Source organism: Dipodomys ordii, unplaced genomic scaffold, assembly GCF_000151885.1.
Source record: "Dipodomys ordii isolate 6190 unplaced genomic scaffold, Dord_2.0 Scaffold89, whole genome shotgun sequence".
Classification (NCBI taxonomy): domain Eukaryota; kingdom Metazoa; phylum Chordata; class Mammalia; order Rodentia; family Heteromyidae; genus Dipodomys; species Dipodomys ordii.
In genome coordinates, this window is record NW_012267305.1 from 824,811 (window position 1) to 841,170 (window position 16,360).

Below are 16,360 nucleotides of genomic sequence, written 5' to 3' on the forward strand. Positions count from 1 at the left end.
AAGAAAGAAAGAAAGAAAGAAAGAAAGAAAGAAAGAAAGAAAGAAAGAAAGGAAGGAAGGAAGGAAGGAAGGAAGGAAGGAAGGAAAAGAAAAGAGCGGCTGTCAAACACTTTGTTCAGGGCCTGAGATGCAAAAACTATAGCAATGAAAGTAAGTATGTAAGAAATAGGTATAGATTGGGAAGGGTTCGTCACAATGAAATGAGAAAGGGAAACTGTTATTTGTCTAAGAACAATCTAGGAATTTGTGATTAGTGTCATGTCACTATTACTCCTGTCAACCATAATCCTACGCTTTCTCTCATTTCCCATTTTGTTCTTGGACCAAAGAGAAGAGGCACTCACTCTGTCAAAAGGAGAGGGTCACCTACAGTTCCCAGGTGTCCACTCCTCTGGCTGGTTTCAGATTCCATCACTCCAGGAAGAAGTTGGAAGGATTCAGATGTGGCACAAGCCCAGGTTATGAAATAGAGTTGGCATTTAAATGACCTAACAACAAATTGCTCAATTTAATTTGCTTACTCAATCCAATAAAGGAGAAACAAGAAAACCCATCTAATTAAAAACATTGATCCATAGAAACTGGAAACTCCAAAGGCTTTGCTGGAAGTTAGTGTTTCCAGAAACACAAGTGCTGCAGGGATATTATGACAAATCTATTCTCCTCCTGCTTCAAAGGGGATGATGGCAAAGAGCCCTGAGCAACTCCTTTCTTAACAAAAGTGGCAAACTGACAACTAAGGAGAAATCCATTTGTTCAATTCAACCTGTGAGACCTAGTGCACTCGAAGATCTGTAAAGTCCAAGAAAGAATTAGGTCCAGGTTCCACTCTACTTCATTCCTACCCAGACTCCAGCTCTTGGCCTTATTCTTCAATATCATTGCTCAGTTGACTTCCTGGACTTGGTACTTGATCTTGTTTGTCTTGCCAGATCTTCACCCATTAAGATTCTAGGCAAATGTGATGTTTTCGAAAACAAATACGTTCACAGAGGGCAAAATAGTATCTCACATGGCCCTAGTTTGAACTGTGTGAATATACAGCTAGGCTGAAAGTGCTAGAAAAAAGTGAAGTCTGGCAGAGTCTGGAGGAGCCAAAACAGATTCTTTCATTGTCTATTAAGGTGATGCCTCCTTCCCCTGCTAGCCTACTGTGATAATGGCCCCATCTTCAGACGTCCCCAGAAAATGGTGATGGAAGAATATCCAGCTTAGGTGATGAGGTTCCTGGTCTACTGCTGCTAGCAGGCCCTGAATCAACATGGCCCTGGTCCTAGCCTCACTACTGAGCCACTTCTGGCCCTGGGATTAGCAGATCTTGGCTTTAGCTAGAAATGCATCTTCCTTACACTTCCCATAGGGACTAGCTGTTGCTATCTTAGGCTTGGGCTCCAAATCAAGGCTAGATTGTCCTTCCAGACAAATATCCGCCTCAGAACACAGCAAAATCATCTCATTTTCTAGCACTTCATCCCCTGCCAGGGGCAAGGGATTGTAACTGAAGCCACAACTACTATAGCACAATATTCCTCCTGATGGAAACCAATGGGGAGCCAATGTATGCTGAATAAGATCTCTGTTCTGCTTTTAGTACCACCTTCCAGGGATGGAATGTATAAACACTCCCTCCCCTACACACAGAGAGCACAATAACTTTGACTACAGGTGGCCAAGACATATCTCACACAGGCACACGGGCCTGTCTTTAAGGAACAAGGGGTAAGAAACTCACAGATGGCCACTGGGGATTAGAACCATACATGTTCTTACAGAAGAGCAAAGAAAGCTTAGAGAAGAGGTGATGTTATAGAGGGCTCGAAAGGGTGAGAAGCATGTTGCAATTTACTGGTAGGTTTAGGTACAGGACTGAGAGAATGTAATTTTCTTGTTCAAAATATTCTGGTGACTAGTTGGACAAGAGAATGCATGGGCCAAGGACAGAGTTAAGACAGCACTCTGAAGGCAATTGCACCTACTCAAGAGAAAGCTAGTGGTGGTCTGGGCCAGGACAAGGAAGTTAAGCATAAGGTATTTCCTGATTAATTGGATGTTGCGGATGATGCAAAAAGAAGAGTTCAGGGTGATTTCAGTGAGTTTGGAGTGACCAGTGTGCCATTGCCCATATGGGGGAGATATGGGGGAGAAGTGACTGACTGAGAGAAAAACAATCAAGTGGTGAGTTGGGATGATGTTAATTTTGTAGTGTTCAGGTATCAGATAGATATTGGATATATACTATCATCTGGGGCCTATCTTCATTTGCCATGAGACCAAATATTTCAGTAATAATTTTATAGACCAATAGGGTTTTTTTGATAAAATCATAAATAAATGGCAACCATAGTCTCCTGGCAGGACTCCATACAATACAACTCTACCATTTCCTCTTTCCTTAAACTCTAGTAGGGCTGGAACATCTAGATAGACATACAGACTTGGACTGGATGTTGCCCTTGCCACCAAGGAAACTCTGAGAGCATGTGAAAGGACTCCTGTGAAGCATTGTGGGAAAGATATTGGCCCAACAGTTAAACTAGGTCCTAGAGGCAACCACCTAACTGTCACCTGTACTTGCTTTCATGGTGGTGGTGGTAGTGGTAGTGATGATGGAGGTTTAGAGGACAGCCCACCTACTTTCCTAATGTCCACGCGCCCTCTGGTGGCTGGGTGCTTTTCTGTGCTATTAGGGCTTTCAGGTCTCCACCCAAGATGACAGGCTAGCTTTAAGCTCCAGAATGAGAAATAAACACTACTGAAGTTGGAACTCAGATAAAGCCAAAATGGGAGTTCAGATGAACTCAAGCAAGGACCACCAAAAAGAGAAGGAGAGCAGGGGGAGGCAGCAACATGGTTTGATTTTCTAGACAAGGTCATTAGTGCAGAAAAATGAAAGGGTGGTCATATACAAAAGCAATTTACCTTCAGTGGCCATCCTAATAGGAAAATAAGACAGATTCCAGTTTCAATATTGTTTTAGATAAGATTGGAGAGTACTGACATGTACATAATGCAAAATGAATCTCATTTCTTATATCACAGCCAGCTATAGGAAAGGTGGTAGCCATGGCCAATGCCAGACAGAAAAAGACTTCTTGGTGGTGAGAGACAAAACAAGAGGAGATGGGTGGAGACTGGTCAGATATAGATACTGTCTCCAGGTACTGGTGATTCAGACTATATAGTGAAAACCAAGATGTCTATGTGTTCAAATGGAGCAATGAATTCTGTAGAGATTGTTTTGGAAGCAGGGGGAGGAGAATGAAGGAAAGTGATGGATAGAGTGAGTCTGATCAAGGTACATTGTATGTGAACATGGGCAGGTCAAAATGAAATCCCCTTGTGCAAATAATTGATGGTGTTTTTTTTAGAAGGATTCTACGTCTGTCCCATGCTGTGAGCTGGAAATCAGACACCTATTGAGATGGCCTACGGGTAGACTGTAAAGTGAAATATTACAGATTTCTTGCTGAAACTTAAGCAAACATGTTCAAAGTAGTCATCCCCTTGCCGCTGGTGAAACTGTCATGCTAGTTTGCACAGATGACATCTTGTCCAGGTTCCAGCTCTTAGTGAAAAATGAAGTCTTTAGTGCAGTTTTAGCAACAACCATCTTGGCAAGCAGCTGGCTGAGTCTCCCAGGATTCCTCTCTTGGCTAGACTTTTCTTAAGCCAAAAAAGGTTTAGAGTTTTTTCTTTCAACCTAATACTTACAGGGAGAGTATGACAGAGCTGTGTCCTATTGTGAATGCCACAGCCTCACAGCTGCTACTCCCAGAGACCAGGACCTGAGCAGGGGTAATGTTACACATCGCTCCAGATGAGATTAGTCCTACTCAAGACAGTCTTGTCAGGTAGGAAGTGGAGAAGAATTTACACTAAGTCAAACAGAAGTATAGCTACTACAAGAATGAATGCATATGAAAATTAATGGTCACACAAAATAGCAGACAACAAAAGTTAAAATGTACACAAACTGTGTGACAATAAAATTTAAAACTTCTATGCCTCCAAGAGCACAGTTAATGAAATAGAAGTCGACTCATCGAATGGGAAACAATTGCAAATCAGATAAAGTTAATGAGCATACTACATAATGCATACTTAGAACTTGACAACTCAATTGAACATGGCTAAATAAAAAGTCATTTCTACAGCTGGACTCCAGTGGTTCATACCTGCAATCCTAGCTACCCAGGAAACTAGCGTGGGAAGGAATGTCTGTGAGACTCATCTCTAGCTAGTGATCAGAAAACCAGAAGTGAATCATTCACTCACTGGTAGAGCACTAGTCTTGAGCAAAATGCTCAGAGACACTATGCAGGCTCTGAGTTCAAACCCCAGGACTGGCATTAAAAACAAAGTAATTTCTCTAAATAAGATATGAAGGAGGCTGACAAGCACATGAAAGTGTGCTCAGAATTACTACTTGGAGAAATGTAAAATTAAACAAAAATAAGACATAAGCTCATTCCAATTAGGAAGGCTACAGTCCAAAAAACACAGAAAAATAACTCATTTTGGTGAGGATAGAGAAATTGGAAAATTGGAAAATATGGCTGTTTCTCAAAAGTTAAAACTAGAATTAGCATATGATCTAACAACTCTACTTTTCCATATATTCCAAAAGAACCAAAAACAGGATCTCAAAGAGGTATTTGCACACCCATGTAATAGCAGGAGTGTGTAAAAAGGCAAAATGGTAGAAATGCACCCAATTTTATTGATAGGAAAAGAAATTAGAAAAATGTGTATACCCATACAGTGGAATATTACTCAGTCTTTCAAAAAGTAAACAATTTTGAGAAGTGCTACAGCATAGATAAATTTTGACGATATGGTGCTAAGTAAAATGAACCAGAAACAAAATACAAATCCTGCATGATTCCACGTATACAAACTCCCTAGCATAATGCTGTTCAGAAATAACAAAATACAAAGACGGCTGTTAAAAGCTGTAGGGGAGGGACAAATGGAGAGTGGTTTGCAGGGCATAGAATTTCAGTTTTGTAACATGAAAGTATGTTACCACAGTGAATGAATGAATGAATGAATGAATGCTGCACATGAACATGAAGGCATTGAAGCTGATGCCCAGCACCTGTCCATCAGATTCCTGATCATCTGGAAATACCTGAGTCAAATATGTCCTCCTCCAGGCAAGGCTAGTGTTTCCCTCAACATATGCAGCTGCCAAGGGGAATTGTGGGAGTTTTGCTCTGATCATACATTCACTCATTCAGTGACTTATGTTGCATTTACTCCCTTAGTGAATGAACATTGTCTATACCATACATGGCTGCAGCCGAAATGTGGTAAGAAAGAGTGCTTTGGCCTTGGTCTCAAGGAGCCCACAGTCTGGAAGGCTACTCTCATCTTTCCAGTGCCACTACTTAGTGTAAGAAGAGCCAGAATAGAAAGGACCTTGAGCAGCATATGAGCCTGAATATTTAGTAGGGGAGCGGGTGTGTATAAGCAAAGGAAAAGTTCTCCAAGGATCCGGTACCCGCACTGAGTTACCCAAAGATCAGTAGATTTTAGGGAGGCTGAGAAGAGGGCAGAATATATGCTGGATTTAATCTTGGGGGTGAGGTAGAGATAAGAAGAAAAGGCAGTGACCAACAGGGAGAGGGAGTGATTGTTAGAATCGGAGTTGAGCAATAAACATGAGTGTTTGAAAGGAGTTTATTAACCCAGAAGTGGCTCTAATGTACATATTCACTTGAAGAGTCCCCGTACTCCTCAGCCCCCCAGTCTTCATGTCTTTAGAAGTGCTTTTGATAGAACTGCCGGCTTCTTCCTTTTTCTGGTGATTTTGCCTGACAAGGAGGGAGATTCCCTTGACCACCCTCCAGATTACCCCCTACCCCCACCCCCACCCCGCATGCCACTTTGCTTGCTGTGGGAGACAATCTCTGGGTTCCTGGTTCCAGGTCTGCAGCTGACTCTTGAATACCTTTATGTAAAAGGAAGTGGGTGCTCAGAAGACATGTTAGAAGAAATAGGGGCCAGATCCAAATACAGAGCGGCTGGGCATGAAGGATCCAGAAGGGCATTGAGGTGCATTGCCCAGGCTTCCAGTCCTTGGCAGACCCCTGCAGAGCAGTTCTGCTGTTCTTTTCTTTTATCCAATGTGAGCAGGCTGGAGCTCCTAAGAAGCCCATTTAACACAGGGGGTGTGTCCATGAACCTGGCTGTTAGCTACACTCAGAGCGGGACTCCTAGACGTTAAGGCCAAAATCTTGAGCTTCTGAAAGGCTCTGAGGAGAATTCAGAGGTATAAGAGGGTAATGCGGATCTATCTGAAGATCTACAACAGCTCTTTCAGCTCCTGGGCTCCAGGCAAAGCTAGAGGGGCCACTGGGCCCAGTGCTTAGGGCTGCTCATCAGCAGTAGGCTCTGGGCTATTCATGCCATCTGACAAGTAGTCGTCCTCGTGGTTTTCTTTCATCTTCACCTCCAGAATCGTGATGCGTTGCTTGAGCTTTTGCTGGGCTCCCGTGTACTCAGCCAGCAGGCGCCCAAAGCGAGTGTACAGGGTCTCCATGTTGGTCTCCAACTGCTCCAGCTTCTCCTGCACATCCACCTCCATGGTGGCAGCCACCTCATTCTCATCCAGCAGTCCTTCTTTCATGAGGATCTCCCGACCCCTCTCCTCTAAGACCTTCTTAGCATCCGGGTACTCCGTCACAGCCTCCATGAGATCATCCTTGGACAAGCAGAAGAGATCTGAGTAACCCAGGCTACGGATATTGGCTGTGCGTCGATTCCCCATTTTGCTCCCTTTAATGTTAAGGATACTGATTTCTCCAAAGCAGCTCCCAGCTGACAGCAAGGCATACTGGGTCACACCGTCATCGGCCACGACTGCTAACTTGCCCTCCTTGATGATGTACATCTCCTTGCCAATGTCCCCCTTGCGGCAAATGTAATCTCCAGGGCTAAAGACCTGAGGACGAAGCTTCAGTACCAGCTCCACCAGCAGGCCTGCCTCACAATCCTGGAAGATCCGCACTTTCTTCAGTGTGGACAGATGGACATTGATGGCAATCTCAGCTCTGAGCTTGGCAGGCAGGTTCTTGAGAACTTCCCGCTCATCCACTGATTTCTTATTGGTCCACAGGTAATCAAACCACTTAATGACCTTGGCCTCCATCTCCTTACTGACCTTGCGGAAGTGCATGTAGTGTTTGACTGCATCAATCTTGGCCTGGAACTCTGCCCGAGTGGCATTCATGTTGGAGATCATGGAGCCCACATTTCCAACGATGGTAGCGAAGATGAGGACTCCAATCAGGAAGTCAAAGATGACAAAGAGGTATTCCTCATCCTTTACAGGGGGTGGTGTCTCCCCGATGGTAGTGAGGGTCAGTGTGGACCAGTAAAGGCAGTAGATGTATTCCCTTGCCAGGTAGCCATACTCAGGGTCAGTGATGTTGGGATAAACCCAGGTGTCAACCCCAAAGCCAATGGACTTGGAGATGGCATAATAGATGCAAGCATTCCAGTGAATGATGACCAAAATATAGAGGACCAGGTTGCTAATTCGAAAGATGTTGGGGTAGCTGGTGCGAGTCTCAGTGCGGTCAAAAAACTCAAACATGCGGGCAAAGTGTAGCAGGCGGTTGAAACGCACCTCAGGGCTGTGGATGCCCACGGCAAAATAAATCAGGTCAGTAGGGATGATGGATGCCACATCCAGCTTGAACTGCAATGTGTGGATGTAGTTGTCTCGAAGTTTCTTGGGATCTTTAACCAATAGTCCTTGCTCTAGGAAACCTGATAGAGACACAAGCTACTATGTCATCTCTACCTTCAGGCCCATCCTATATAAAATGCTTATCAAGAAATAAACTGCTCATATAGCCCTTCTTCTCAAGGAGGAATAAGGGCTTAATAATAGCCAGTCAGTTTGGGTTCCCTTCACAAAGAAAGACTGGCCAGAAAGGCCCTAAGAGACCAACACGGATCTTCACCAGTTTAAGGATGTAAGATCACAACTTTTGGGCTGGGAAGGTGGCTCAGTGGTAGAGTGCTTGCCTTGTATGCCTGAGGCCCTGGGTTCAAGTCCTCAGCACCACATAAGCAAAAAGAAAAAAAAGCCGGAAGTGGCGCTGTGGCTCAAGTGGTAGAGCGCTAGCCTTGAGCTGAAGAGCTGAGGGACAACACCCAGGCCCAGAGTTCAGGTCCCACGACCGGACCCAAAAAAAAAAAAAAAAGATCACAACTTTTATCAGAGTCCCAGCAAAGAAAGTATGTTCAACATCATGTCCCATAGCTTTAATGAACATCTGAACTAAAAGCTTTGGAATTGGAGCTCATACAGTTGCTTGTACAGCCCTACTTTCACTCACCTGTGCGTAATCGGATGAAGAGGTCAGCAATATAAACCACATCGGAGAAATAGTCCAACACCAGCCACACCACAAAGTAGCCTCTTTGTAGGTCACTGAAGCAGGCTCTGCAGGAGGATAGGACTGGTTTCACCTTCAATGCAAGGCAAGGTTCCCAGAGACCCCAAGTTGACTGCCTACTTATACAACACTCAAGATGACCACAAGGGGCACTGGTGAGCTTTTTTTTGTACATCATTGGGCTTGAATTCTGGGCCTAGATACTGTCCCTCACCTCTTCAGCTCAAGGCTAACATGCTACCACTTGAGCCACTGCTCTACTTCCTGTTTTCTAAGTAGTTTATTGGAGATAAGAGTCTCATGGACTTTCCTGCCCGGGCTGGCTTTGAACTGTGATCTTCAGATCTCAGCCTCCTGAGTAGCTAGGATTACAGGCGTGAGCCACCAGTGCCCAAGTTGGTGATATATTTAATTTGGTTCCAAGAAGATACTATTGAATAGACTTTTATGCAAACCTTTATCATTATGTAAAGAATCACTACACAAGCATCACCAGTGACAATTGTTTGTCTGCCTTGACCATTATACTGTTAGATCCAGAAGGCAGGTACCAAGATACAAGGGCTCTGTGGCCAGTGGCATGAATTGAATGCATGAAGAAGGCATTAGAAGAACAGTTGAATACCTTCCATGTTCATCCCTTCTATGTACATCCATTGAGAACCAGGCATGCAACTTCAGCCAATCAGGCCATAGTGTGGGTAATAGCTGGGCTTGGGCTAGAAGCAGTGAGAATAAAGGGTGGAAAATGCCAGAGCTTTGTACAAAGATATAACAGGATTTACTGACTGAATAGTTAAGGCCTAGAAAAGGACCTAGGGTGGTGCTGAGTAAGGCATGGACATCTGGATAGAGATCCTATATATGCCCAACAGAGTAGTCACATTTAGAGTCCCACTCCACCAAGGTACAGTGATATCATGCTTATAATTGCACATACTCAGGAGACAGAGATCCAGAGGATCGTGGTTTGAGGCCAGCCCAGGCAGTTATTCAGATCCCATCTTAGCCAATAGTTAGGTACTATGGCATTTGCCTGCCAGCACAGCTCTGCAGGAAAGAGATTGCAGTCCAGACCAACTAGGTCAAAATAAAATGCAAGGCCCTGCTTAAAAAACAATTAAAGGGCTGGGGGAGTTGATCAAGTGATAGAGCACCTATCTCACAAATGTAAGGCCCTGAATTTAAACTCCAGTATCACCAGAGAATTTTTAGAAAGAATAAACTATCCTTGTCCCACAAAGCCTGCAGAATGAGTGATGCCCAACACTCAGCCCATTCCAGCCTTCAGCCTCACACGGGGATATCCTGAGATAGAAGATCTTATTTTTTCTGCCCAGAACACTACCTGTGCCAACCTCAGATAACAAAATAGCTCACTAGCTCCCACCAAGAGCTCAGCACATATCCTGTCTCCACAAAGAGATATATCCTGACTGTGATTTCTTTCCCAACTTTTGCCACCAGTGCCTCTCTTGTCAATCTACTCTCCCCAGCAGTGAGCACAGAGCCTAGCATCCCATGAGTCAAATCCTTGGTGTCAAAGGACTGGGGTAAGGTTAGAGTAGTGTGGCAAATGCTGTTGGCATGTGGGAAGACCAAGCCTCAGAATACTTGGAGGTTATCCTCAGAGCTTCAACTTTTTATTATTTTGTGGGGGGTCCGGTCGTGGGGCCTGAACTCTGGGCCTGGGCGCTGTCCCTCAGCTCTTCAGCTCAAGGCTAGTGCCCTACCACTTGAGCCACAGCGCCACTTCCGGCTTTTTTCTTTTTGCTTATGTGGTGCTGAGGAATTGAACCCAGGGCCTCAGGCATGCAAGGCAAACGCTCTACCACTGAGCCACCTTCCCAGCCCAAGCTTCAGAAAACAGGAAGCTACTCACAGGCTTTTGGAGATAAAGTGGCATCACCAAACTCCAGTTTCTACCAGGCACATTATTTGTAAGAATGACAGATGTGCTAGAAGAGACATGAGTGCGAGGTTGCTGTTGCTTTCCAGGGGGGCCTTGCTCAGGACAATAAGAATATGCATTTTTAAAAAGTAACAACAGAGCCAGGTGCCGGTGGCTCACACTTGTAATCCTAGCTCTCAGGATCACAGTTCAAAACCAGCCTGAGCAAGAAAGTCCATGAGACTCTTATCTCCAATGAACCCCCAGAAAACCAGAAGTGGTGCTGCGGCTCAAGTGGTAGAGTTCTAGCCTTGAGCTGAAGAGCTGAGGAACAGTGCCCAGACCCAAAGTTCAAGCCCCACGACTGACAAAAAAAGTAACCACAGCCACCAGGAAATGGACAGACACGAAGGCTTGGTGTATTCAATGATGAGAAGGGTTGGGGTTAACAGGTAAGATAGAGGAGACTTGACGGTCAGAGAAAATAGCAATTGCTTCTGGACTGGTATGGTGTGAATAGCACAACCTGAGCATTGGAATGCTGTGGCCACCCCTTGCACACTCCTCCCTGCTCACCTGGCCACCAGCAGGCACCAGTTGTACAGGACCGGTATAGCGATGACAAGCAGCCAGCGGTAGTACCAGTCTCCAGCTGGATCCAAGACAAATAGCTCAAATTTCTTCCTGAGGACACAGAGGCCAGTCTTAGGGACCAGGTCCCTTAGAGTTTTAGCTTCTAGAACTAAGAGATTCCCCCCCCAATAACAAAATACTGATTAAACAGATGTGTGTAGTGAGTGGCTTAGAGTTCCATTTTTCAGATACCCACAGTCTGGTACCAGGCATCTAATGGACAAAGGCTACTGTTCTTCCCCTTCTGACCACAAAGAGGCCCATTGGCTCCTTTTCCCTCTGGAGGCCCCTTGCATACAGGGCATATGCACAGATGAACCTCAGAGTTTGGGGAGAGATTACCACAGGATGGTAATGCAAGCTTTGGCCTATTGCCACATCTCTCCTGGGAAGAGAAAGAAACTCCAGGCGAGCGAGCAACATGTGTTTCCTGCCCACCACACCCTCCCTTTCTGGTCCTTGGCCTCCATCTTCCAAATTGCTTTCCCAGATGTTGAGTCTCACCTTGCCAAGAGCCCTTTCCCTTCACTGACCAGAGGGAAGGACTTTCAGCTTGGCCAGACAGCTGCAGTCACACATATTCCTCAAAACACAGGCTCTCTCTCTCTCTGCCTTCTCTGCCCTCCAGCACTCTTCTGCTCAATGACCTGGGTCTTCCCCTCCAGCTCCCTGTATGGATTCTTCAAAAATCCCTTGCCTTGGTCACAGTCCAGCTAGAACAAGCATGCTTCTGCAGCACTTCTTTTTTTCTGGTTTGTCGTGGGGCTTGAACTGTGGGCCTGAGCATTGTCCTTCAGCTCTTCAGCTCAAGGCCAGTGCTCTACCACTTAAGCCACTACAACACTTCCAGTTTTTCTGGTGGTTCATTGGAGATAAGAATCTCACAGACTTTCCTGCCTGGGCTGGCATTGAACTGCAATCCTGAGATCTCAGTCTCCTGAGTAGTTAGGATTACAGGCCTGAGTCACAGGGAGCCAGCTCAATAGCACTTCTTGATTGTACCCTCTCTGATCAGCACTAGATCTGAGGCTGGAGGTAGCACAGCCTTGCCTGAGCCCCCTCCTTGCCCACATTCACTTCATGAGCAGTAAGAGAAACTCTGACAAGTGGAAGCTCAGTTAAGAAAAGCCACTAAAAGCATCCATGGAAATGACAGCATTAACTGCTGTAGCAGCGTTGAAGCGCTTTCTCCACTAAGATGAAGTATAGCATTACTCCTGGCACTGTTATTAGAAGCCCTGCTGAGCCCTCCCATTGCATGTTTGGGAGCCTTTTGAACCCCAGAGGCTGAACAGCTGTACTTAGTGGCCTTTCCATCGCCATCCTTGTCGCCTTTGCCATCTCCCTGCTGGGTTGTCACGGTTTGGAGTTCAGGCCCACGAAAACGCTCCAGGAATGAGTCTGGCCGTGGTTCCTCTTCACGGAAGTTCTTGTTGGCCCACTCTCTGATGACCCCCACGAGACGGACAATCCTAAAAGCCAGAAACAAGGAGCATGAGGCAGACAGAAGAAGCCCCAGAGAGCTCACTGTCCATTGAGGGAGAGGGAAAATGATAAGGGAAATATGGAAATAAGCCTGATCATGATTTCCTGGGTGCTAAAAGCTGGGCTTGAAGGGAGCAGACAGGGCTTAAACGACCTGCAGTGCATCCTGTGGACGAAGGTATAAGAAGATTTTCTGTGTAAGATGATATCAGCTATATAAGGTAATTGGGAAGAAGAAACAGGAGATCTTCAGGGCAGGAAGCAGGGAGAGATCGTACGTACTAAGGCAAGGCAGACCACAATGAAGGTTGTCTCATATTTTCTGACTTTCCATGGAGCCTGTGATTCTGTCATGGGCACCTCTGGCCTCTATCCAGGCTCTTCTACAAGGGAAGGGAAATGTCCTTTGGCCACTCTCAGCTTGTCTTATATGAACTCTGTCCTGCTCAATCCTTCAGGGTCTTATAGAAAGGCTTTAGAGGGGCTGAGAAGATCGGAGCCATGGTAATTATCCTGACAGGTCTTATGGACACAAGGGGTACCAGAAGGTCAGTGGGGGGTGGCACTCACCTTCGAAAGCCACCCCTCCCCCTTCGCGGGGTATCCATCTCTGCCAGCCTCTGAAGTTCTGATGAGGTGTCATCGTCAGCTGCAGACTGTGGCCTGCAGAGGAACAGAATTGTACCCAGGATTCTCTGAGCTTGTCTTGTCTTACCTCCTGGGACATGCTTAGAAATCCCATAGTTCATTTAGAGGAGATTCTAGAGCCAATGGTAGCTTATTCTTTGACAATGAAACATAGATGGGAGGAAGTAGCAGTTTGGGGATTATCTCTGAAATTACTTAGCCTTAGTGGACTCACCTGCTGCCTGTCCGGGGGTCATCTTTGCCATTTGCCTTGACGGCAGGAGGTGCATGGTGGTTTTGGTTATTGGCTGGAGAGCTCTTCACACCATTGGTTTTTTCAGTCATCCTCCATGTACAGTCAAGACTCACCTGCCAGACAGATGACCAAAGAAGGTCATAGAAGACCCTAGTACTCATAGAGGGCGGGAGGGCTATGGCTGAGCAGAGTAAGAATAGAATCAATGCTCAGCTGGCTGTGATAGTTCATGTGCACAGTAAAGGAAACAAAACCATTGTTTCTTTTGTAGTTTAGCATTACTCTCATTATATATGACATATGAAGATGGCCAGTGCAGTCGTTTTTCTTGGCTATTAGATACATACAGTGAAACAATGCCAAGTCCTCCTGCCCCATACTGCCCCAGAAATACCTGCGGATTTTGAGATTTGCCCCCAACACTAGAGGATTGAGCAGATGGAACAAGATCAATCTAAGAAAGAACACTGCAGAAGAGGAAAACAAAGCTGGATTCCACGGGATCTCTTTCCAGAGTCAGGGAGCTTGGGACAAGAGATGCACAGAGAGGATGTTCCCTGCTGGCGCTCCTCAGCGTGCTCCTCAGCAGGTGTGCACACAGATGGTCACCGTGCCCTTACATTTTCCAGGCCTATTCCTGCTGACTCACAGAGTCACAGTACCAAAGCTGTTCCTGGAGTCCAAGCCATCTCCCCTTCCCCCTGTGCTGCAAGCTTGTTCCAGCTCCTCAAAGCCATCACCATGGCAATAGCAGTCACGTCAAGCAGCCTCAGTGATACTCTCCCGGTGCTCTCAGCGGGAGAGTGGCATCAGGATGTTAATGAGGGCACCTGAGGGAAAAGTACCAGCATCTACAAGTCACCGCTTTGTCCCTAGAGGGACCAGAGCATGGAGACAGAAAGTTCCAGGCAAGACAAACAAAGCCAGGGCCACTCACACTGATCAGAGTTTCAGAGTTGGCCTCCTAAAAACAGTGCTGAGGTGGGTGCTGGTGTGGCTCATGCTGTAATCTTAGCTATTCTGGAGGCTGAGATTTTATAATTGCAGTTTGAAGCCAGCCTGGGCAGAAAAGTCCATGAGACTCTTATTTCCAATAAATTATTCACAAAAAGCCAGCAGTGGTACTGTGGCTCAAGTGGTAGAGCACTAGCCTTAAACAAAAAGAAGCTCAGGGACAGGGCTCAGGAGTTCAGTTCAAATCCCAGGACTGATACAAAGAAATGATAGTGTTGAAGTCCAAGTTTACAAAGCAAAAGAAGCTGAGACTCACGATCCAGCCAGCTCTGTATGATGTGATTCAGTCCAACCCTCCCTTGGCCTTGGCCCCCAAAACTAGTTCCTCCCTCAGATCCCTTCACCCTCCTCACCAGGAGCAAGCCCTCCTCTGAAGCTGGCTTCACCTCATGGTGGCTGTCCACTCTTACATATTCGCCTTCATCAAAGATTTCCCCTGTGGACTACTTGTTAGGGAATGAGCTCAGGCAGCTATCCCTTGTCTCACCCAGTCCGAAACCACAGTCCTACCAGTGGTTCTCATGGACATGCTCTTTCCAAGAAATTTCTACTCTCAGGTTTTAGTTATAATTTTTACATCAAGAGGATAAGAACTCATGCTAGTAGTCTCTCCCCAGCTCCCTGCCCATGTTTCCCCCCACACCCACCTGCCAGATATTTCTACTGGATATTTCCTTTGAGATAGCCCAGACCCTCAAAGACAACATGTTTAAAACTGAATTTGACATAAAATTTGTCAAATGGGCTTCGGTTCCAACTTCCCTACTTCACAAAGAACCTTATCCCCTTCTTTAGTCACTCAAGTAAGAAATCTGAATGACAATCATAACTCTTTGCTTCCTTGATTACATTCAAACAGGCCCTTTCCCAGGCTGACTTTCCTCATCAAAGTGTCAAGGGTCTATCCGTGTATGCTCTGTCCTAAAGGCAGAGGCCTGGTCTGCAGCTTTCATCACAGCCTTCTAAGCTTGCTGCAGCATACTCCAGCTGAGCTACCATTTCCTGGGACCTGCACTAGAGGGGACTCATGGATGTCATCATGAGCAGAGTCACAAGTAACAGATAGCACAAAATGCTGAGCAAGTGCAGGAATAATGAAAGAAGCATTCCCAAGGAAGGGAGAGCTTCAGGAAGGGAACAGTTTATTAAGATCAGGCCCTCCCCGGTCCTAAGGCAGGAAGATAAAGTTGCCTAGAGAACCCCATAATCACAACTTCTGATATGGGAGCTGATACAAGCCATGGGATAGAACAATAAGGACTTCACTGCTCATCTAATCAACACAGCATCACGGGGTACTGGTAAAAGATGATACATTTCACAGGGCTCAGGATCAGCAGTGGGAGATGAGAGGCGTGAGCTAGAACACGTGGCTATCTCTGTGCGATTGGCCAGGAACTGATAGAGATAATGCTGGGGAGTGAAGGAGTCTGTGGGCATCAGTTACATTCTGTGTGGCTATTGTTATAATTTTTACATCAAGGGGATAATAAAGTAAGTCTAAAGATTTTTGACAAGGGACTTAGTAGAAAAGGAAAGTATTTGTGCTAATAATCACCTGCACTGGAGGCTAGAGCCCATGACTTGCCGAGAGCATGAGGAGTGATTCCTGAGGAATGGGCTAGAGGAAGGGGGATGGAGGACATTTTCTGTGGAGGTGGGGATCCACTGAGGTGCAGGGGAAGTGCGAGGTCCCAGGTTGCGGTAGGTGCACACTTTGCAGATCAGAAGATTTATTTTTTTGTCTGACGTGGTGCCTGAACTCTGTGCCTGGACTCTGTCCCTCAGCTCTTCAACTAAAGGCTAGCGCTCTACCACTTGATCCATGGCACCACTTCCAGCATTTTCTGCTTCTGTGGTGCTGAGGAATCAAACCCAGGGCATCATGCATGCAAGGCAAACACTCTACCACTGAGCTACCTTCTCAGCTCCGAGATCAGAAGATTTTTTTTCTTTTTTTTTAATTTAATTTAATTTTATTTGTGAACATACTGTACAGAGGGGTTACAATTGCATGGGCAGGATAATGTGTACATTTCTTAC

At 45.8% G+C, this 16,360-nt stretch overlaps 1 protein-coding gene across 1 annotated transcript in view; it reads right to left on the minus strand.

The window, feature by feature from the left end:
• Positions 1 to 6,085: 6,085 nt before the first annotated feature.
• The window catches only part of Cnga2 (cyclic nucleotide gated channel alpha 2), a 38,870-nt gene continuing 28,595 nt past the window's right edge, over positions 6,086 to 16,360 (minus strand). The window contains exons 3-8 of the mRNA XM_013025955.1: positions 13,283 to 13,411; positions 12,991 to 13,083; positions 12,237 to 12,407; positions 10,879 to 10,986; positions 8,352 to 8,458; positions 6,086 to 7,776 (exon numbers count right to left, since the gene is read on the minus strand). Of these exons, the coding sequence (XP_012881409.1) occupies positions 6,371 to 7,776; positions 8,352 to 8,458; positions 10,879 to 10,986; positions 12,237 to 12,407; positions 12,991 to 13,083; positions 13,283 to 13,411 (2,014 nt within the window). The 3' untranslated portion in view covers positions 6,086 to 6,370. The remainder of the gene's footprint in view (positions 7,777 to 8,351; positions 8,459 to 10,878; positions 10,987 to 12,236; positions 12,408 to 12,990; positions 13,084 to 13,282; positions 13,412 to 16,360) is intronic.